Genomic DNA, 24,977 nt, shown 5'->3' on the forward strand with positions numbered 1-24,977 from the left:
TGGAGATGTGTAAATGTATCCTTAATTCACAGAGGGGGATAAAAGGGTGACATGGGTGACATACGAGGGGATAAAAGGGTGAGTAATTTCAGACCTGTTAGCTTAATTTTTCCACAGAAAATAATGGAGTCTCTGGTTAAAGAAGTAATGCAGGACCATCTAGATTATACAGTTATATTTCAGTTCAAGCATTATTCCATTATTTCTTATCTTCCTCATTGTGTTCACTTTCACTTCATTCAGGTGAGGCTTGAGCTTAGTGATGACTGATTACAGCAGTGAGGCTGTAACTTTTACAGCCTCACTGCTCTTTAATGTAGAGTGTCTTTGCTTTTAATATTATGTTACTTTCTTTGATGGCATTTCACTAATTTCGTTTTGTAGTCACCTTTTTGGCTTGAGTAGTTTCACTTGAGAATAGGTGTGTTCATAGTCTTGAAATTAATTTTCTCTTCAGTAATCTCTTCAAGTTTTGATTTTAGTATTTGATTCTATTTACTTCAATTAGCTTTTGTTCAAGTATAGACCAACAGTTAACTATCTGTAGTCTTACTGCAGAAATTATTCTGTTGGTCTGCTTGTGTATGAGTTCTTCTAAGTAAAGTTTGACTTCTTTTGCCTGTTTTACAGTCAGTAATGGTGGTCAATTTGTAAAGTTTCCTTTTCAGTTTTCTGAGGTTCACCTTCTAAAATTTCTTTATTCGCTCCTTCATTCCTCCCTTTTTTAACCTTTTTTATACTAAGGGGGCCTGGAGAACAGTTGTCTAGGTCTTCATTTTTGTCTTTATTGGGGGTTCTCTCCCTGAGTATTCTAGCTTCTAAGCTCAGGGAGTTCTTCCAAGTCATTTTCCATGTCTATGTTTTTAGTCATTTTATTTGATTTTAATTCACTTTTTGGTGATATCATGGTTCTAGTTGCTCTAGATCAGAGAACCCCTTTCAAAGTATTTTTTTTTTTTATTGCCAACTGCTTTCAATGTAAAATTTTTTTTAGTGAGCACTTTCAACATAATATTTTTAAAGCAAACCACTAAGCCTATATTCTCTGAAATTGTATAATATTTCTGAATTTTTATTATAAAATATTTCCAGTACTGTTTTTATAAGCGACATAGTGTAATAATAAAAATTATTATTAAGTATCATTTATACCTTGTAAAGCAGGTATTAATCAGTCCGAACTAGATTTCAAACAGGCTAAGAATAGAAAACTTGCTTCTTGTCCAATGGTAGCCGACCATTCTGGTCTCTTGCCAAAACTATTGGCTGAAATTTTTGTCCATCTCTGTTCCCACTTCTGTCAAAACCAGACGGTTCTGTTGCCACAACAGCCAAAGATAAAGCTGACCAGGTAGCATCCTATTTTTCTTCCAACTCATGTATTGATGATTTTGGTAAATCATCTCAAACCATTCCCAGTACACTCTATTCAATGCCTCTTGTGGTCTTCCATCAAAAGGATGTCAGAAGAATTTTGATGAATCTGATGTGAAGGAAGCTCCAGGTTCTGATGGTATTTCTCCACTTGTTCTCAAAACCTGAGCTCGTGAACTTACTTTTGTTCTTTGCCACTTTTTTCACTTCTTTATTCCAAAGGTGTTTTTCCTTATGCTTGAAGATTGGCTCCAATCAGTTCCTAAAAAAAGGGTGACAAATCCCTCCCATCCAATTATCGTCCCATTGCAATCACTTCTACTTTTCTAAAGTAATGGAGAAATCAATTAACTGCCAACTCTTAAACTATCTAGAAACATTCCATCAGATCAACGATCACCAGTATGGATTCCGTCAGTGTCGATCCATTTGTGATATTCTGGCTTACGTTACCCATTTATGGACATATTCAATGGAAAAGTTCACTGAAACACAAGCAGTTGCTCTTGAGATCTCCAAAGCTTTCATTAATGTTTGGCATAAAGGGCTTGTAAATAAGCTTCCATCCTATGGTTTGCCAGCTGTTTTTTTGTAATTGGTTATCCAGTTTTCTCTCTGTTCACTCACTGAGGGTGATGGTAGATGGCTCTCTTCTTCTATCTTCTTCACTAATGATGGCATTCCCCAGGATTTAGTTCTTTCTCCTACTCTTTTCCTCTTGTATATTAATGACCTTCTTCCATTGACCGGAAATCTCATCCGTAGTTTTGCTGACGATAGTACATTGCATTCCACCTTCCAGTTTAAGAAAATTTGCCCTGCTCAAACTGCTTCAACTCGAATATCCACTACCATTCCCTTAAATGCTGATCTCCAGATAATTCTCCAATGGGACAAAGATAACTTAATTTAAATCCTTCTAAAACTCAGTCCTGTCTTATATCTCACATAAGCGATTCTTCTGCTCCTATGTTTATCTTCGAGATGATCCAATTTTCAGGCAATATCTTGGGTATTACCCTGACTTCTAATCTCTCTTGGCATAAAGCACATTACAAATATTACTTCCTCTGCATCTAAAAAACTTGGTTTTCTCTTGGCATTAATTTTCTTCCAAACTGTTGTTGACTCTGTAGAAATCTCAAATCCAGCGTACCACAGAATATTTTTCCCCATCTGGGGCAGTGCCCCCAAAACCTCTCTCAGGCTTTCATTCAAAAAAAGGCAGTTAGATTCCATTCAAAAAAAGGGCAGTTTTATAAGAACCCCAAACATGAGAGGTATTAGAACCTATAGTACTAAGTACCATGCTTGGGTTGAGAAGATGAAAAAAAGATATTTGTTGACTTGAACTTCTGTAGACTAATTTTCAGGAAATACATACGAGGGAAGGTTGTTCCAAAAAATAGCAGTTGAATGAATAAATGAGGAAGATGAAAAGTTGGTTCAGTGAGTTTGAAGTTGGACAGTAAATGGATGTTGGCTGGTGGCAGCACGTGTTCGGACTGTTTTGAAAGAGAGAGCGGGAATTATCCAAGCCAATTTAGAAGAACAGTGCTCGTGAAAGTATCCGTAGAAAAGGCATGTAACAGAAACAGTAAGTCTATGAGACAGCGAGTGGAGAGACTCTGTTAGAGATGAGTCATTAATTAACCTAACTGCCCTCTTCTGAAAGGAATCTAGAAGCCTGAGAAAGGTTTTGGGAGCACCGCCCCAGATGTGGGAACAATATTCCATTGTAGGGCAGATTTGCGATTTGTACGAAGTGAACAGCTACTTGGAAAATAAGTAACACTGAGAGCGAAAGAGAAAACAAAGTTTTTTAAATGCAGAGGAAGCAATATTTGTAATGTGCTTGTACCAAGCGAGATTAGAAGTCAGGGTAATCCCCAAAAGAGATATATCATTTTGCCTAGAAATTGGAGTGTCACCAAATATAAGCATAGGAGCAGAAGAATTCTTTTTGAGAGATATAAGACAAGACTGAGTTTTAGAAGGGTTTAAATCAACTCAGTTGTCTTTGCCCCACTGGAGAATTACCTGAAGATCGGCATTTAAGGAATTGGTAGCAGATTTTCAAGAAGTTGAAGCTGATTGAGCAGGAGAAGGTTTCTCAAAATGGAAAGTGGAATGCAATGTGCTATCATCGGCAAAACTAAGGATAGGATTTCCAGTCAATGTAAGAAGATCATTAAAAAAACAAGAGGAAAAGAGTGGGGGAAAGAATTGAACTATGGGGGACACCGGCATTAGTGGAGAAGTTAGAAGACAGAGAGCCATCTACCATCACCCTCAGTGAGCGATCAGAGAGAAAACTGGATAACCAATTACTAAAAACAGTTGGCAAACCATAAGATGGAAGCTTGTTTAGAAGACCTTTATGCCAAACACGATTGAAAGCCTTTGAGATGTCAAGGGCAACTACTTGGGTTTCACCGAACCTTTCCATTGAATTAATCCATAAATGGGTAACATAAGCCAGAATATCACCAGTGGACACTGAAGGAATCCATACTGGCGATCCTTGATCAGGCGGAAGGTTTCTAGGAAAAGAGTGGGGGGGAAAGAACTGAACGTTAGTGGAGAAGTTAGACAGAGAGCTTGGGTTGGTGGTTAATTGATTTCTCCATTAGAAAGAATAGAAGTAATTGCAATAGGACAATAATTGGATGGGAGGGATTTGCCACCCTTTTTAGGAACTCGCTGGATATCAGCAAATTTCCAAGCAGAAGGAAAAACACCTTTGGAATAAGAAAGAGAAAATATATGACAAAGAACAGGAGTAAGTTCAGGAGCACAGGTTTTGAGAACAAGTGGAGAAATACCATCAGGACTTGGAACTTTCTTAGCATCAAGATTCATCAAAATCCTTCTGACATCCTTTTGACGGAAGACCACAGAAGGCATTGAATGGAGCATGTTGGGAATGGTGGGAGGTATTTTACCAATATCATTAATACATGAGTTGGAAGAAAAATGGGATGCTAGCAGGTCAGCTTTATCCGTGGCTGAACTGACAACAGAACCATCTGGTTTTGACAGAGGTGGAAGCACAGATGGGCAAAAGTTGGGGCAAATAGCTCTGGCAAGAGAGCAGAATGCTCGGCTACCATTAGGGCAAGAAGCAAGTCTTCTACTCTTAGTCTGTTCAAAATCTAGTTTGGACTGATTAATATCTGCTTTACAACTGTTTTGAGCTTTGGTGTGGGCAGAAAATGAAACTGATGAATTGGAATCAAGTCAAATACGATATGCAACATTCTTCTCTTGAACAGCCTTAGCACATTTATTGGGAAACCAAGGTTTAGATATTAAAGTGGAGTGTGAAATTAAGGATTCCATTCCTACAAGAATAACTGCACTAACATGATCTGAGCAAACGTTGACATCAGAAGTTCTGAGACAGTAATCCAACCAAGGAAAAGAAGAAAAGATATCTCACAGGTCATCCCATTTTGCATCTTTGTAATGCCAAACAACATGAGGTTGGGAACAGCTGTGAGATAAAGGCTCTATTGGAGAAAAGACAATCACTAAGTTGTGATCTGAAGTACCTAAAGGACCACTCACTTCAACCGTGTACGTAGAAGGGTTGTTTGTGAGAAAAAGATCAAGCGTGTTGGCTGTATGGTTAGGATTGTCCAGTATTCTGGTAGGTAAATGAACAATCTGTGTGAGGTCATTAGTAATTGCAAAAGCCTCAGCATCTCGACCAGCTGGGTCTGTGTGACTAGAAAACGGAAGCCAGCTGGAGTTGTGAACATTACAATCACCAAGGAAAATTACCTCACTGTTAGGAAAATTGGACTGGAGAAAGTCAAGTTGCAGAGAGAGAGAGGAAGTCAAAAAAGCTCCAAGTGATTGGTGGAGTTGGGAGAACTGTAGATACAACTCAGATTCTGTCAGAAAAAGTATATTGGGTTTGGCAGACTGCAAGTGAAAATGGGCATTGTTGAGATTAGAACCGAGACCACGTATATTTGTGAAATGAACTAGGAAGTGTTTGGGAGGTTTAGATCTTTTTGCAGATAAGCTTACTCTATTAGTTTGACAATTCATGGTGTATTCAATAGTAAGAAAAAGTGGGGGGGACATGCTGTATGAAGTAATGAAATTTTTGGATATGGCGTACACATGGTAAGAATATACCCAGATCCTTGACATAACGTGACCTCAACAATGCCCCCTGCATACACACTACCCGGACTCCCACCAGTCACTATCTGGCAGAGTAGAGGTAGCAAGATTTACACTAGCTGATCCGGAAGCCTCCTAGAGCGTTACCAACAGGTTAGGTCCAATGTACTACTTAGAGGCCGGCCTGCAAATGCTGTTTTACAGCTGTACCCTCGAAATATAAGGAAGAATGAATCTCACCTTGATGTTCATCATAACTTCAAAAGTCATCAGTCATACTGCATGATGAAGAGATGGGAAGGGTTGACCGGAAGTTAGCTCTGGAGACTAAACATGGGTTCCACCACTTCAAGCCTCCAATGAGCACAGTAGTGGTATTGCACCGGTTGATGGGAGTCATCTACCACCTAGTATTGCCTGGTAACACAGAGGGGGGAGCAGCATTCGTCCATGTGGTGTGGGTGCCACACCTCGACACCTGCCTACATTGGTTCACACCTGGGTGGTCACCTACAGTGTGCTTGAGCATGGGGGTTATAACCAGCATTACTAACAGTCCCATCATCATGAAGGTGCAAGCAAAGGATTTGGATGTCACAGACCATCCGGACTTCACTGAAATTGGGTCCACTTGACTTGAATGTCACCCAAATATCAGTTCCATCAGCATTTTAGACTCCCAGGTAGCAAGTACAGCTTGTCTGGCACATATCTGAGAAAAGGCCTGCGACAACCTCAAGGACCATATGGTCCATTTCCCTCAACCTGAATTGTTAAGGAGGCCTCTATCATGAAGTGGATTGAGAATGGCTGCAACCTTCGTAATTAGGTTCATTTTACACTGATTTTTTTTTTTTTTTTTTTTTGTGACAGTTCCTTCAAGAACAGAACCCCTCCGTAAACTGAGGGCTACCTGTATACATTATATGTTAAATCAATGTTTCCCAACTTTTTTTTCTATGTGACCCAACTTGCTTTTGGCCTAACATGTCATGGCTTAGTGGGGATCAAAGCTGAGCAATTTTTTGAAACCAAAGAAATGCCAATAACAACCACAACTTAGTTCCATTTAAAAGTATTTAATGGAACAAGGTTTCTCATTTGAACAATTTCTATGTGAAAACAAATCATTGCAGAAATCTGCCGAATGAAAAAAAAAAAAAAAACTCAAACCAGTTTTATCTACTTTAATGAGAGATGTTCTCCTGAATTTTCTGCACTAGTTTCCCAATTCTAGGTTCTGTTGTAGAAAGCACACATCTGAGATCTGCATCACATTCAAGGTGGTTCCAAGCCTTTGTCTTCAGCTGCACCAAAGTTAAAAAGCTTGATTCACAAAGATAAATCGTTGCAAAGGGCAGCAGCTTTCAAAGGCATTCCTTTGCAATGTTGGGGTAGCTTCCTATCATTTTTGCCCAAAACTCACAGATAGAAGAAGCTTCAAAGACATCTCTGCATCCAGAATCATTTTAAAGTTCAATCAGTTCATCTTGCGGGTCACCCTGGATGTCGCTGACTTTAACAAGAAAAGGATTCCTCATGAGCACCAGTCTTTCTCTCCCAATTCATGGAAAGTACTGCAGAAATTCTCCTCGGAGACAACTGAGGTGTGTCACAACATCCTTTGCAATGCCAGGATCCGACGGATCATTAATAGTGACTGCTGGAAGAGGTTTGAACATGGCAAAGTTCCCTTCCTCAGCCTTTCATTTCCAGTTTTCAAGCTTCTGTATAAATGCACTGAGAATGTCAATGAACTGAATGATAGTTTTTCCTTTCCTTGCAGCTTTAGATTCAGTCTGTTCAGGTGATCAAAAATATCCACAAGTTAAGCACAGCAAAAGACCCATAGCTTTTCATGAAAGGAAGCTTCAAGTTTGTGCTTCTGTTTGCATCTGTAGGAAATTCTGCAACTTTTCCCTGAGTTCACACACCCATGCCACAACACTACCTTTTGAAAGCCAATGCACCTTGCTGTAGTAGAGCAGGTTCTTATGCTCTGAATCCATTTCTGTGCACAATTGCTTGAACAGTCACAATTCAAAGCACTACTTTTCACATAGTTCACAATTTTGATGACTTGTTCAAGAATATCCTGAAGATGAGATGTAAGGGTTTTTGAAGCAAGAGCTTGCTGATGAATCAGACAGTGAACAACAATGATGGCTGGAAATCGATCTCCAAGCGTTTTGAAGCCACTTTTTGCTCTTAGCATAGTTGGGGCTCCATCAGTGCACACTCCACATAGATTGTGCCAGTTCAGTCCGTCATGATAAAAGAACTCAGATACTATTTCCATCACATCCACAGCTCTGGTATTTCTTTCAAGAGAACAGCAGAATAAGAATTCTTTCTTGATGGAATCATCCTTCACATACCAAATGAAGACAAGAAGCTGGGAACAGGATGAAACATCTGTGGATTCATCCAACCGAATTGAGAACAATCCAAATGCAGTGTATTCGATTTCGGCAATCACCTGTTCTCTTATATTGCTAGACAAGTTAGCAATCCTCCTTTGAACCATATTATTCAATAAAGAAATTTTGTTGAACTTTTTTTCAGCTTCTTCTCCAAGCAGAATACGAGCCATCTTCAGAGCACATGGCTTGATCAGAGTCTCTCCGACTGTGTGAGGTTTCTTCTGTTGTGCAATGAGCAAGCTGATGGCATAAGAAACCTCCGTAAGACATTTGTCTTCCTGAAACGATGCTCCACTTTAATCCAAATGCTGTCGCTTCACATTCTCTTCCATTCGCTTGAAGTAGTCCACATCCTTATGTTGATGTTGTGGATGCTCTTCTCTAAATGGAGCTTCAACTTCGATGCGCTCAAAGAGTGATTTCCAAGAACTTTCTGGCACAGGATGCATTGGCCCTTTAATTCTCCATCATGACATGGAAGGATGTGAATCCAAACTTTATGTATTGCTCATCATATCCTCGTTTTGTCATTTCAGAAGGGTTCTGGAGTAAAACTTTGAAATACCTAGGAAACAGCAAATAAAAAATAATGTAAAAAAAACAAGACCAAAAAAAATACAGGGAATAGAAAAAAATGGACATATGATCATAGTCATTAGATCGGATTTCAGATCCAGGAATAGTCTGAGTAGCAGGGCCCTACATTTTTTATCAGCATGCAATGAATTGATGCTACTTGAAGGACGACCCGTTTATGTATCTTTTCATCATATTATACCATATATATGTGTATTATAACATATATATGTTCTTCAGTATAGAAGTTGTCACCATGAATATATGAACAAGATAACTTACCTAGAAATAGTGTCTTGGAAGGTGATAAACATGAGAGAGTGACACACACACACACAAGCATCTGACTCAAGTGCACCACAAAACACAAGTGAATAAGTTGTCAGCAACTGCCAGAAACCAGACACTACACACTGTATGACTCATGCAAGTTGCACGAGTCATACTGTGTTCTGCCAACTTTGTCAGGTACAACTCGAACTTACCTAGAAATAGTATCTTCGAAGGTGATAAACATGAGAACACAGTATGACTCATGCAGGTTGCATGAGTCATACTGTGTTCTTCCAACTTTCTCAGGTTCAACTCGAAAATGGTGTGGCCATATGCCTGTCAAGAATTGGGCAGTCTCTGTGGCCACCTGGAAAATGTGTTGTGGCCCACAATTGGGAACCCCTGTGTTAAGTAGTGTTGTAAACCAAGTAACACGTGGTTTTTTTTTTGTTGTGGTTTTCAAAGTTTCTATAATGAAATGCACAAAAAATTCCAATTTATGTATGATTTATCTGTTTAATAACACTTGTACAATTTCAGAACAGTAGTTTTACTGTTATGCACATATTTTTCCTAAGGGAATACCCCTAAAAAGGCACCCCAAACACCCTCCCTTTTTTTGCTGCAATATCCCAACGAGTATAACATAAAATAGGGATAAATAAACTATTATTATTATTATGATATTTCTCACGCATTTCTTGTAATGCTCATTCTTGTTGCCTCTTTGATAGGCTGTCTCAGAGCTACCTTGATCATACCCCTGAATGCTTGGTTTTGCAATCCTTAACCAACCTATTCACATCAGCTTGTGTTGAAAGCTAATATTACATACTGAATGCAATTTTTTTTCTTATGAAAATTCCAAGCACAAGAGGTATTAGAACCTACAGTACTTAGTACCATGCATGGGTTGAATGAAGGTTGAGAAGATGAAAGAAGACACTTGTTGACATTAGATTTGAATTTCTCTAGATTGTAATTCTCTAGATATGAAATTTACATATGAGGGATGGTTGTTCCAAAAAACAGACAGAAGTTGAAAGAATAAAAAGGAAGAAGAAAAATTGGTTCTGTGAGCTTGAAGTTGGACAGTAAAAGAATGCTCTCTGGTTGCAGCATGTTTGGATTGGAGAGAGAGAGAGAGAGAGAGAGAGAGAGAGAGAGAGAGAGAGAGCAGGAATTATAGAAGCCAATTTGAAGAATAGTGCCCATGCAAGTATTTATAGAAAAAAAAAGCATGCAGCAGACCCAGAATGGGCAGACTTTGTTAGAGATGGCTCATTAATTAACCTAACTGCCCTCTTTTGAATGGAATCTAGAAGACAGAGAGGTTTTGGGGGCACTATCCCAGATGCGGGAACAATATTCCATGATAGGACACATTTCAGATTTGTACAGTGAACAGCGATTTGGAATAAAAGTAACGCTGAGAGCAAAAGAGAAAACCCAGTTTTTTAGGTGCAGAGGAAGCAATATTTGTGATGTGCTTATGCCAAGAGAGAGATTAGAAGTCAAGGTAATCCCTAATAGAGATATGTGATTTTGCCTAGAAATATGAGTATTATCGAAAAGAAGAAGAATACTTTTTGCAAGATATATGGCAGGACTGAGAATTAGCATATCTTTGTTAAGACAACTAAGTTATCTTTGCCTCAAAGAATTGGAGAATTACCTGAAGATCAGCACTTAAGGAATTGGTAGATATTCAAGAAGTTGAAGCCATTTGTGCAGGGCAAGGTTTCTCAAACGGCAGAATGCACTGCGCTATTCTCAACAAAACTATGGATAGGGTTTCTGGTCGATGGAAGAATGTCAATAATAAACAAGAGGAAAAGAGTGGGAGAAAGAACTGAACCTTAAGGAATATGTGCATTAGTGGAAAAGTTAGAAGACAGAAAGCTATCTACCATTACCTGCAATGAGTAGTCAAAGAGAAAACTAGATACCCAATTACAAAAAACAGTTGGCAAACCATAAGGTGGAAGCTTATTTAGAAGACTTTTATTCCAAACCCAATCCAAAGCCTTTGAAATCAAGAGAAACCCTTTGAGTTTCACCAAACTTTTCCACTAAATTTGTCCATAGTGAGTAATATAAGCCAGAATATCACCAATGGATTAACAATGTTGGAATTCATACTGGTGATCATTTACCAGATTGAAAGTTTATAGATAGTTTAAGAGTCGGTGGTACATTTCTCCATTACTTTAAAAAGAGTAGAAGTGCAATGGAACAATAACTAGATGGGAGGGATCTGTCACCCTTTTCAAGAATTGGCTGGATATGTGCAAATTTCCAAGCAGAAGGGTAAACAGCTGTAGATTTTTTTTTTTTTTTTTTGATTTGGTAGTTGTTGGCGCATCGGCTTCTGTGGCCATATTGTACCTCCCAAGGTTTTTGCAGTACTTTGATCCAAGCCCGAGGCGGGAATCGAACCCACGACCTTTGGGTTGCCGGGCAGGTACTTTACCCACTCGGCTAGCCCGGTCGGCTAACAGCTGTAGAATAAGAAAGTGAAAAAAGGTGACACAGAACAGGAGTTGTGAACAATAAAATCACAGAGGAAAATTACCTCACTGTTAGGAAAGTTGGACTGGAGAAAGCCAAGTTTCAAAGAAAGGAAATCAAAGAGTTCCAAGTGATTAGCAGAGCTGGAAGAATGATAAAGGCAACAGATGAATCTGACAGAATATCGTAGAGGGATTTAAGCCACGGGAGATAGAAAAGAGGAGATTCCAAATTACTAAGGTCTCTGACAGGAAATATTAGAGCAGACACATGCACAAGACTACCTTTGAAGCTAATTAATCATACAGCAAATACTTAGGGAAGTGAGATGAGTGGTGGTTGAATCAACTGATAATAGGGATTCTGTCAGAAAAAGTACATTGGGATTGGCACTGTAAGTGTAAATGGACATCACTGAGATTGGAAGTGAGATCATATACATTTGTGAAATGAATGAGGAAGTGTTTCACAGGTTTAGATTTTTTTGCAGATAAGTTTGTTCTATTAGTTTGATTATTTATGGTGTATTCAGTGATAAGAAAGGAGGGGAGGACATGTTGTATGAAGTAATGAAACTTTTAGATATGTCATATACATAGCAAGAATATGCCCAGCTCCTTTACATAACTTGTTCAGCACTTGTAGGAAGAAGGAATCTATTTTGTAGAGATAGTATTCATTTGAACAAAGGTGATATACGGATTTTTGCCAGTTTCATTGAGGATACTTTAAGGGTTCAGGGAAACTACTAGTTGGAGGAGGTAATATATATCAGAGTTTATCTGATAATATGGGATTGCACTCATCTCAAGAATTCTTGTTGGGTGCCACAACAGCCAATGTTGGCATGATGTTTTCAGGGTAGCAATGCTTCAAATGAGTGGGGATGATAACGATAGGGAAACAAGCCTAAATAACTTCAGGAAGTCTCCTATTGGCATTCTCTCCTGTTAACAAGCACAGACCACACTGAGAAAAATTCTACCCCATGAGCTCTGCACAACCTCTCCAGGGCTGAATTAATTGATAAGGCTCTTGTAAATTAACCCCTCCTATCATGTCTGGGCAGAATTTCAGACACTTTCAAATTTAACCCTACCTCGCAACTTTTTCTCAACATTGCTCTACACTTGTTAAATAAGCTCTCAGATATCTTACTCTCTAAATGTAATTAATGCCAACCTATACAACAATATCACCTTTTTTTTTGTGTCCTTAAAAGATGACATCTGCTCTAAAAGGTCAACAACTTTTGCCCCTGGTAAACATACCTTGGTCCTATTCCACCTATCCTTTTTTTTTTTACAATATATTTCCCACTGCAGTCCTTTTTGGTAATGATGCTATAGCATCATTACCAAAAAGGACTGCATCATTACCTTTTTGATGATGCTATAGCCAAGTCTAACTATATAGTATTAATATTATATAGAGGCAAATGATGCAAGAAAGCAAGCAAGCTCCCTAGAATTATTCAAAATACCAGCTTCCACAACAACATATAGAAGTTTGGTCTGGCAATCAACTACCCACTGATTAAAGGCAAACTTTCATACATCTATGATGCAAATGCCCTTCCTCAATTTGAATCTATTCCCTATCACGTGCATATTCTAAGCAAGAGGAAGAATCTCATCAGCACTGAGCTTGCTCAATCTGTTCAAATGCTTAAACACCTCAATCAAATCACCTTACTAGTACATAGTCTCCAGATACTGTAATTTTAAGAACTGAAGCCTTTCTTGGTAAGAGCATCCCTTTGTTCCCCTCAACTTGTTGCTCTTCTCTGTACTCATTCCAGCAGCTGTACATACTTTCTAAAATAAGGCTTCCAGACTTGTATGCAGTACTCAAGTTGTGGCCTGACCACTGCCTTATACAATTAGAAGGTATCATGACCTTCTTATCCCTGCTAGCAAAATTTCTGTATATCATTCACAAAACCCCATGAGCTGTCCTGACAACTAGGGTTACCATCCGTACTCTTTTAAGAGTACACGTACTCTTTTTTGGGCGGTAAAATAGCGTACTCTTACTTTTCACTTATCAAAGCCGAATGTACTCTTTTTGAAACTTTGAAATTATAAAATAAAAAAATAAGATTATCTAACACTTCTCTTCAACCACATATATTACATATTGCATAGCACACAAATTCTACGCAACAAATTGAAGGCACCTCCGTAGCCAGGTGGGCAGGAGCAGCAGTGCGTAGCACATGCTTCTTGATTAGACTGGGGTTCGAACCCGTGACCACCAAATACAGAGGATGCGGAAAGGTCAGGGAATGACCACTGCATATCCCCGGAGCAATATGGCCTTAGTTGCTAATGCTCCTAAAAACCAAATAACAACAACAAATTGCAAGCAGCGGCAAATGTAACGAATAATAACTGCGTGTACCCAGTTTCGCCATTACTCATTTGATTTGAATTGCACAACGGCACCACCACTGTAGCAACACCCCACCTAGACACACAACCTCTGTGTATCAAACTTGATGTGTTCGAGATTTGAATAAAACTAAAGTTAGAAAAAGTTAATTATTGAATCAGTTTATAATGTTCATTGAAATTTCTTGTTGTTTTTAAAGATTAGCAATTAGCTATTACTATTACAGTTCTGCAAGTCTTATCATCGTGTTATTCACGAAGAATGGAAATAAAGAAATTGTTCCGATACCGATATGTTTACGTTGTAACTTGTTCTAATTATTTTGTGGGAAAAAATCTACAATATGGTGAGTAAACAGAATTGAATGAAACCTACAGTATACCTTTCTTAGAGTATTACACCCCAAATGGTGAAAATCATAAAATTTTTGTGCAAAATTATGTTTAAAATACTCTTTTACATAATTTTTTTTTTTGTTTTCTTTGTTTTTAGCATATAACAAAGTTATACCGTAAGTTTTATCCAATTCTAACTACTTACTTATCCTATTGTAGAATTTTACCATTTTGCATGATAATTAATAATAATTATATATAAATATTTTATAGGACTCAAAAGAAAAGAATGTCTTGGCAAAAAAACAAATTTTCTGATGAATTTCAGGAACAATATCCAATGTTCAAGAATGCTAAGGTTGATTGTGAAGCATACTGCAAGGTTTGTCAAGTGACAATTTCAATTGCCAATAAAGGACAAGCTGATTTGAACCAACATTTAAGCTCAGCAAAACATATGAAAAACATAACTGCTGGTAGTTTGAAGAAAATTGACAGTATGTTTATTACTCAAAACACTACAAAGGAATTAAAGATGTTGGCTGAAGCAAATCTGGCTTTTCATGTTGTTTCCCATCACCAAAGTTATAAATCTGGTTAACCAGGGTCTCACATCTGGTGAGTATGGGCTTGCAAACCCAGGGTCCTGAGCTGGATATCATCATTCTTCTCTTTCTTGCTGATTCCCCTCTACTTTTGACTCTCTCTCTCTCTCTCTCTCTCTCTCTCAGGGTAAGGCTGAAATTTTTTCTTTCTTTTGGCTGGTGTAGCACAAGCCTCAGGCTTCCTTGCACCATAAGGCTAATAATAATAATAATAAAATTGTATTGCAAATTATTCAGCAACTCTGAGAATGCTTCAAATGTTTCCAGTGCCAGAACAAAAACTGAAGCAATCATTAATGTTTTGGCACCCAACTCTGTGAACACTGCTCTAGAAAGGATCGAGAGTGAAAAAATTCCGTGCATTGGAATATGCACGGATGGAAGTAATCATGGAGCTTTGAAAATATTTCCTGTTCTCATCCAATATTTTGACAGAGAATATGGGATACGATTACATATGCCAGAGTTAAAATCGCTGAAGAGTGAAATATCCGAGACCATATGTGATTTAATTACCACACCATTACAAAAGTATCATCTGGAAAGGAAGTGTATTGTGTTTACCACAGATAACAGCAACACCAATTTTGGAGGTCTGCAGAGAAGGGGACAAAATAATATTTTCTTCCATCTACAAAATGCCATTAAAAAAAATTGATTGCAGGTGGATGCCCAGCTCATATCTTGCACAACTGTGTACAACATGCTTCTGATAGTCTACCAATTGATATTGAATCTTTGATCATGAAAATTTATAACTATTTTTCCATTTATACAATCTGAACTGAGGCTCTAAAAGACTTCTACGATTTTGTTGAGGTAGAATATCGAAAACTGCTTTCTCGTGGCCAGACCAGGTGGCTGTCATTATTTCCTTGCATACACAGAGCGTTGCAAATGTACCAGGCACTTTAAAGCTACTTTCTGTCGCAGGAACATCCACCAGTGTTAATAAAATTATTTCTTGAAAATCCACTAAACGAAAGTTATTTATGGTTCATTCACTCGCTCGTGAACATTTTTCATTGCAATATTGAGATTTAAAATGAAAAAAAATAATTTAATAGAAATAATGGACATTTTAGAAAGCGTGGAAAATATTTTACTTGCTCGAAAGTCTCAAGAATTTCTTCCGCTCAAAGTAAAAGAAATTTTAATAATTAATTGTAATGAACCAAGATCCGGCAATATAAAGGGCAAGTTTGTCAACGTATATGTCAGATCTTTGGAATATCTCAAAAACTGAACATCTTCTCTGGAAGAATTTAAAAATTTTAAATGGATGAAATTACTGGACAAGCCAAATTGGGATGAAATTGAAAAAACTCGTATATTTAAAATCGAAAACTATAGAAATTGATGATGCTTTACTGTTCAACCAATTTTCTACTTAAATAAATTTTTGGATAATGTAAACACCAATGCTGAATTTTCTATGAAAAAATCATCGGATAAATGGTTAGATTACTTTAAAAACATGAATAAAACTGCAAGTTCGGAGTTTTTAAAAATATGTTCTTTCGTTTTTGCAATACCAAGCCACAATGCTAATGTTGAAAGAGTCTTTAGCATGATGAACGCTCAGTGGACTGATGAAAGAAATAGACTCGCTGTCGACTCCATGAAAAATTTGTTAATGGTTCAGTATAATTTCAAAGAATTTGATTGCTTACAATTATTGTATGGGAAACCAAAAAATGTTAGCCGAAGTTCGAAGTAAGGCAAAAGCAAAATATTCATTCAATTAAAACTTTATATTTATATTATAGATTTTGTTAATTATTGATCTCTTTGATAGTTGTTTATTGCAATGTAGATAGTTACCTACTTTAATTTGTGATATAATTTGATTTTTTTGATACAAATAAAAATTTTATATTTTCGCTAATAAAAATTATGTTCTACATTTTTGATTTGAAATTAACCCCCCCCCCAGCCCGTTCCCTGATCTGTACTGTACTCCTTTCTTATGATCCAGGGATGGTAACCCTACTGGCAGCTTGTCTGCACTGCTCAGAACATATCCGACTGCACAATTATCCCAGGTCAGGTCTTTTTGGTTTTCCACTACCCTAAGTGTAGTACCACTGTTGATACATTATCTGTGGATACTACTACATATATCCATTACTTTGCATTTGTCAACGTTTAACTTCAATTGCCATTTCTCAACCCATGTGTCTAAGTTTTCTAGATTCTGTTGTAGAAGCATACCATCATTACTGTCATTAACCACCCTGCCAACCTTTCTGAAATCTGCCAACTTGAACATTAAGCTGCCTAATATGCCTTCATCAATATCACTGATAAATAGAGAAAACAATGGGCCCAACACCAAACCTTGGGAAACTCCACTAATAGCATTAGTCCACGATGAGCAGTTTCCATTGATTACCACTCTGTCTTCTCCCACTCAACCAGACCTTTATCCATAGCAGTATCCATACCTTCCCTTAATGCAACCCTGCTCCAATTTGTACAGCAGTCTTTTATGTGCAACACTATCAAATGCTTTCCTAAAATCCAAGTATATGATATCAAAATTGTTTTCCTGCATCCAGTTCCTTCGTGACCACATTGTAGTATCCAATCAAATTGATCAAACCAGATTTCCCCTGAACAAACCCATGCTGTGTCTGAAGTATAACTCCAGTCTTGTCTGGAATGGTCCCGCATTACTTATTTAACCAGCATCTCAATTATTTTCTTATTAACTTACTAATAGTTACTTATTAACAGAAGTTACTCATGTCAACCTTTGATCGCCCCTTTTATGAATTGGAGATACATATGCACATCTCCAGTGCAAGGGGACCTCCTCTGAATTCACAAATGCTCTCATAATTATGGATAAGGGCTTGCTTATGTCCTTTGCTGCCTCCCTTATTATAACTGGATTGATCCCATCCATCTTAGGTGCCTTTCTTCTGTTTAACTTCAACAATTTCTCCTCCGCTTTCCTCTCAGTTATTACAAAATCATTTAGCTCTCTGTTTCATGTTTGAGTTTGATAAACTTCTGGCATCCCCGCTCTAAAGAATTCCTCGAGTATGAATGTAGATAAGAAATACTCATTTGTCCTGCACCATGCAATTTTAACAGGTTTTAGAGATTCAGAGTATTGAGTCTGAGACTTGTACCCTTCATGATGGGATAACCATTTGTGAAAACCTGCATCATATTATACCACCAATAAATCATTTCAGGTAGTCAATCTTCTGTTCAGTTTAATGAATGTTAATGAAAAAAACTGGCTGTTTTCACACAAAGCATTATAACCATTCTAACTAAAAATTAAAAGTATTACAACCATTCTAACTAAAGTATCAAAAGTATCACAACCATTCTAACTAAAGTATCAAAAGTATCACAACCATGCTAAGAAAAAAAATAAATTTATATACAGGCAGTTCTCACTTTATGAGTTCCCGGGTTTATGAGGTTTTTTTTTTTTTTTTTCAAAGTATCAAGTATTAACAAAATCAAAAATATGAACATTAATTGCAAAATATGAATGTTAAAAATTCATAAATACCGCATTTCAAACCACGCATGTAGCTATACAATACAGTGTACCCAGCTTTACGATATTAATCCGTTCCAGAGATACCGTCATATCGTGAAAACATCGTAATGTGAACCAAATAACACAGTTTTTTGGTAATTCGTTCCACAACCTCGGAAGTTGAAATTTTCGCTATATAACTCTCTAAAAGGTCATTTTTATAATGCAAATTGTATTAGTTACCAATTAAAATCAATAAAATGCACTACACTTTAATCATTATCATATGTTCTGTTATAAGAACCAATTTTGAAAGCTTTTGTGACATTTTTCTAACGCACATTTCTGGAGGTCACGACCATAAAATAATAAAAACAATTTGCACTTTCCGGTTTATCGGACTTTTCTGTTACTGCAAGCAATTATAAACGGGTAGTAAACTCAATGTTATTGCATTTGCGAAAATACCGATAGCTGGAATTGTGTAGTTTTTTGCGTTATTAGGTTAAATGTGTTTTCCCTTTACTGAAATCTTCAATCATATAAAAAACTTAAATAAATTTTCAGAATCTTCTCTTCATTCCTTTTTTTTTTAAAGCTTTGTAAACTCGTTAAGAAGTTCGTAAACTTGTTAAGAGAAACATATGGATTAGGCAGCAAACTCAAGTAAAGGACATTCTTATCAAAACTAAAGAACTAAAATGGTCTTGGGCAGGACACATAGCTCAAAGACAGATGGACTAAGAAAATAACAGAATGGTACCCAAGAGGAGCTAGAAGAAAACTTGAAAGACAACGGCAGAGATGGACAGATGAAATTCATGAGTTTGTGAATAAGAAATGGATGGCCATTGCACAAAACAGAAGGAACTGGAAAGTTGCTGGAGAGGTCTTCATCCTGCAGCGGATTGAAAATGGCTGATGATGATGAAACTTGTTACTCCACGCAAATCGCGTTAGTTGCAATTTGTGCATTCTGTTAAAAATGCTTAAGCATCTATTGAAATTTATAAAGAAAATAGAAGATTATCTTGGAAACAAATGCCTCTTGAACAATTTCTGAAGAAGACGACTCCTTGTGCAACAAACCAACAAGTGCCAAGCCAATAATAAGTGATCAATGAGTGTGCATTTAGTCGATGATGAAGAATAAACATTCTTTAAAATTTGTAAGTCATAAATAATTTCTTTATTATTATAATTTGCTTGATTTTACAGGCTATATTTTAATTTCTTTGGATAAATCAATCATTGTTTAATCATAAACTAATTAGCTTAACTAATTTCATTGTTGAGAACTTAACCCCTATTTTTAACATTATGTCTATGAGATTTAATTCCTGCTTTACAAGCATGCTAGGAACAAATTAACTTGTAAAGTTGAGAACAACCTGTAAATTCTTAAGATATTCTGCAATTACATGAAATCAGCATCCTAATTATAACAACCATAACAAATTATTTTGTACTTACTAAGTGGAATAAATTTCCTTTTTTTCCTGTTTCAAATATCACCTGAATCCAGTCTGGAACCTGGGGCCGATGCTTAAATGTACAAATTTTTGGTTTCTTTCCTTGATCTCTTAGCTTGATCATTGGAGAGAGACTGCATCCAGCATCATCGATTTTTATTAAGTTCTGACAACAGAGTGTACGTGAACTCTTATCTGACTCAGGGTTGTCAGAATTCTGAATGTGGCAGTAACTCACTTGCTCATTAGCATCATACATTTTTCCAGTTGTTTTTTCATGATTTTTACTATGGTGAATCTCATTTGGAAGAACACTGCACAAAGCCATTTTAGGTTTCTTAATATTTTCTTTCCCACAGTTCTGTCTCCGACATGGATTTCTAAGGTCAGTTAAACAGAATGGTGCACCATATTCCCACGTGTCACACACTCCTTGGTGGGAATGAATACAAATATCATTTAACAAACAATTCAGTTCGGCTTCTACTACAGGTTTTTTCAGTGTTCCACATTCTGTTTTTTTTGTAGAGCCCCAAATGTGGCTCTCTTCTATAGAATCAGGAAAAATGTCTGCAGAATGTAGGCAAAGTTCAGGAAATGAGCCAACAGATTTGCTGGGTGCACTGATTTCTCCCTTGTCCACTGCTCCTAAGGCAAGTTCACTTAGTGTATCAATTATTGACACTGTCTTAAGTTGGCTTGATCTTCTACTGTGGTGTCCTTTTGTCGTCTTCACTGGTAGGTCAGATAAATTAAGAGAATCAGGCACATTGTCAAAAAACCCTTGGGATGGCTTCTCTTTCATGATTTCTTTTGTAGGATTTAGGAATTTCCATAAAGGTAGTGAAGATGTAGTTACTCTCCCCTGAGGCATTTGTTTAGACTTCGACAAAAAACTGCATCCCTGTGGGGAAAAAGTATATTAATAATGAAAATGTAAAAAAATTAATGTATTTCATTTATTTATTTTCTCAGATCATGAGGTCTAATCCAAGAACATATAAAAAAATATATATATTGGTACTAACCTCCAAGCATGCTTGTTTGTTATTTGGTTTTTAGGAGCATTAGCAACTAAGGCCATATTGCTCCGGGATATGCGGTGGTCATTCCCTGACCTTTCCGCATCCTCCATATTTGGTGGTGACGGGCTCGAACCCCGGTCTAATCAAGAAGCGTGTCCAAACATGCGTTCATAAACCGTAACTGTATTAAGTCTGTAAAAGTATGTGTTTACTAACCGATTTACATGTTGTAGAGGGCTGAAAATCACAGAATAACTCATGCCAATTATTTCGATACACAACTTGAATGGGAGCCAAGTGTGACTGCTCCATCACAGATAACTCCAACCTGTCTCTTATAGACTGGTAATTAGGGAAAGGCAATATGAAACAGATTTTTGAGCCATTTGGATAATTCTTATTTATTCCAATGTGTCAGTGAAAGTATGGGGGGGGACTACTGCAAGATGCTTATATATATACATGTATGAGTATTATAAGCATAACAAAACTAATAATAGTCATACATAACAAAACTAGTAATGGGATAAGATCAGGGAAAGATAAGTACAAGAAATCACTAGCAAAGGAAACTAAAAATGGAGACAAAGTCGTTTTTGTACACGAATACAAAAGAGAAAACACAGAATCTGATAGGTGCCTTACTTGATCAAAGTCATAGAAAGCATAGCAGAAGTAGCAGACAAATTAAATATAAACTTCACAACAGTCTTTACAGTTGAAAGACCATTAGTAATAAATGGCAAGGAGTCAAACTATTGTAAAAGGGATATATGTCTCAGAGAAGAGTATATTGAAAGAATTACTGAAACTGAACAAAGGTAAAGAAAGCTCAAAGAGTGGACAGTACATCTTATTAGACTAAAAAATGCTACATGTGAATGCATCAACCCATAAGAGATATTAATGAGATCAATAATAAAATTATTTGGAACAACTGACTGGACTTCATTAAAATAAATGTACAAAAATAAGTAAAGAATGAAAAAAAATTTTTAAAGAAGATTCAAAAATTTTCTAAAAGCGATAAAAATAATACACAGAGTAAAATGTTAAAATGCTAAAGCAGCTGGAGTATAAAGTTAATAAGGTTTGTTTTTCCAGAACAAAATTAATAAGCACTATATTGGAGACTTCATGATTGGGCTGCCAGCTTTCTCAATTTTATGGATTACTTGAGATCCACAAACTGAGGTTCCTTTGCATCCCAGTGCTGTGAGCTGTGGCACCCTAACATATGAACTCTTTAAATTCATTGCTAAATTGTTAGTGCTCCTTGTAGGCAAAACTTTCTACATGCCATCAATTGAGCGCTGTTATTGATGTTATGCCATCAGCACTCAATTTCTCTAGGTTATTAGGGATCGCAATATTTCTGAAGATGAGGTCATGGTTTCCTTTGATGTGGGTCTCCATTATTCACTTCTGTTCTCTTCCAACAAGCCATTGAGTGCTCTAGAAGCTCTTGGACAGAGAAACTATGTTGAAGGAAAGGAACGCAACTTTCTGCTGATAATATTTTCTTCGACATTCAATCTTATACTACATTAAATTTGTGTTTGACCTGGATCACAATGATGTTCAATCATTCTTTACACCAGCATATTCAGCGAATGGCCATGGGTACTCCCATCAGCTACATTACTGGCAACAATGCTATGGAGGAATTCAAAATTAATATTTTTTTTTGAATTTACCAGTTTTAATCCACTATATTAATGATGTGTCATACCCTAGGCATCAGGACCTGTAATTCTCCATTTCCTTAATCCCCTCCCCACCACATCCAATTTACCATGGATTTAGAGGCAGACAGTGGTTGCTTTTTTTCTATGTAATGGTACAACATGTGAGCCCAACAGGATGCCCTGCTATGCAAGCCAATTTACCAACTACAGGTCTGCATGAACTCCTGGGCACCTAAGAGTAATGCTTATGATTTGTTTAGCCAGGCATGTCATATTCCAACTCTCTAGTATAAAGGAATATCAAAGTTGTTGAAGTAAGGGTGGACTTAATGAGGTGTGGATATCCTTCTCATATTTTGAATAGGCTTCAGCTACAGGCTCAGGACATTGCCTTACAATGACATCCTTCTTGCAATACTAAATTCTTGTCTACTGCCTAAATCTCCGACTATCTGGGTGTTTCTGAGTATCTTGTCAGGTATTACAGAATTACTATATTTGATATGCACAATTCCTGGCAGGAAACTGCAAATCCTCATTACTAACATATAACCCCGGGGGCTCACATCTGGTGAGTATGGGCTTGGCACACCCAGGGTCCTGAGCTGGATATCATCATTCTTCCCTTTCTTGGTGATTCCCTTCTACTTTTGACACACTCTCTCTCTCTCTCTCTCTCTCTCTCTCTCTCTCTCTCTCTCTCTCTCTCTCTCTCAGGGCTACTCGGGAACTTTTTTTTTTTTCCTGGTGCAGCATAAGCCTCAGGCTTCCTTGCATCATATGGATAATAATAATAATAAAACTCCTGTCCCTTTGCTCATTCAAAGTAGTATGAGTATTTTGCATCTCCATTCACACATGAGGAAGCCTGCAGAGAAGTGGAGGCCAGAAGCTTATCACTCTAGCAGGGAGCTGAGCAATTTTGTAACAATTGAGAGCAAACTGGAGGAGAAATTGTTGAAACTGAACATAAGAAATGCACCTGAGGTGGATGGAATCTATCCAGTTATATTAAAGGAGGCAGCAAAGGAAGAAAGCAAACTCTTAGCCATAATTATGAATGTTTCCTTGGACTCATGGGAGGTCCCCATGGACTGGAGATCTCCAAATGTGTCCCCAATTCACAAACGGCGATCAAAGGGTGCCACGAGTAATTACAGACCTGTTAGTTTAACTTCTGTTACAGGGAAAATAATGGGTCACCGGTTAAAGAAGAAATGCAGAATCATCTAGACAAGGTTACAATTATAGTTGAGACACAACATGGGTTTGTTAAGGGGAAGTCTTGTCTGACAGATTTGTCTGGGTACAATGACGTTGTCACGAAGGATCTAGATGCAAAAAATAATTTTGATATCATATACTTGGATTTCAGGAAAGCTTTTGATACTGTTGCACATGGAAGACTGCTGTACAAATTGGAGTAGTATGGCATTAAGAGTAAGTTGCTGCTATGGGTAAAGGGATGGTTGAGTGGAAGAAGGCAAATGGTAATCAATGGACAATGTTCTTCGTGGAATAATGTTATTAGCAGAGTCCATCAGGGTTCAGTGTTAGAACCATTGTTGTTTATCAATGATATTGATGAAGATATATCAGGCTTAATGTTCAAGTTTGCAGATGATATGAAAGTTGGCAGGGTTGTTAGACAGTAATGATACAATGAGCAATACAATGATCTAAAAAAGTTAAAAAAAAGATGAGCCGAGAGGTGCCAACTGAAGTTTAACATTGACAAATGCAAAGTGCTGCATATACATAGCAGTAATCCCAGGGTAACATACAACTGTGTGGTACTACACTCAAGGTTGTGGAGAATGAAAAAGAACTGGGTGCAGTCAGATATGAAGTTTCCAGAGCAGTGCAGACAAGCTGCCAGAACAGCTTATGGGGGTCTTCTCAATGATATACAGGACCTTTTCTAGCAGGAATAAGGAGGTGATTATCCTTTTGTATAATGGTCAGGCCACACCTTGAGTACTGCATACAAGTCTGGAAGCCTCATTTTAGGAATGACGTAGAACTGCTGGAAGGGATACAGAGAAGGACAATGGTTTGAGCACGGTCAATGATGATGGGATTCTTCCTCTTGCTCAGATTATAAACCTGAGGGGACATAAATTTAAACTGAGAAAGGCAGTTATAGAACAGATATGCAGAATTTGTCTTTAGCCAGCAAGTGGTTGATTGTTGGAACAAACTTCCATCTGTCATTGTGGAACTTGAGAGCTTAAATAGATTCAAGGAAGAGATTGACAAACTTTTGGAATGAATGGATAGGTGAAATGGGAAGGATTTTTTTTTTTTTTTTTTTTTGGCTGATACTGGTATAACTTGCTTTCTTGCATCATATGCCACTACTAATGCTAAATACACATTTTTAATTAAGTACTCAATTTGTAAATGACAATTTTTAGAGTTCTTTACTTTTCAAAATCAGAGCAAGACTGAAATATTTTGTATAGATCCTTAATACACCAGCATTAACTTGAAAGCAAGAACAAGCATGCCAAAGAGAAGAGGGCAAAAAAGTTCCAAAAAATAGGCACTTATCTTGTTTCTTCACATTTTCATTAATTTCTGGTTTCACATGAAAGTTTGTTTTTTGCTGTCTTTAAATCCTTCAAATAGTTCTGTTTAAAAATTTCTTTCAGGCATG

General features: G+C 37.2%; 1 protein-coding gene across 2 annotated transcripts in view; it reads right to left on the minus strand.

The window, feature by feature from the left end:
* The window catches only part of LOC150075072 (uncharacterized), a 366,189-nt gene that overhangs the window by 231,641 nt on the left and 109,571 nt on the right, over positions 1-24,977 (minus strand). The window contains exon 3 of one of the 2 annotated variants that reach the window (XM_090388222.1): positions 19,607-20,509. The exons of the other annotated variant lie outside the window; for it this stretch is intronic. Coding sequence (XP_090244348.1) covers positions 19,607-20,509 — 903 coding nt within the window. The remainder of the gene's footprint in view (positions 1-19,606; positions 20,510-24,977) is intronic. 2 annotated transcript variants of the gene reach the window in all.

Source organism: Mastigoproctus giganteus, chromosome 14 (assembly GCF_048544385.1).
Source record: "Mastigoproctus giganteus isolate SK-2022 chromosome 14, ASM4854438v1, whole genome shotgun sequence".
Taxonomy (NCBI): Eukaryota; Metazoa; Arthropoda; class Arachnida; order Uropygi; family Thelyphonidae; genus Mastigoproctus; species Mastigoproctus giganteus.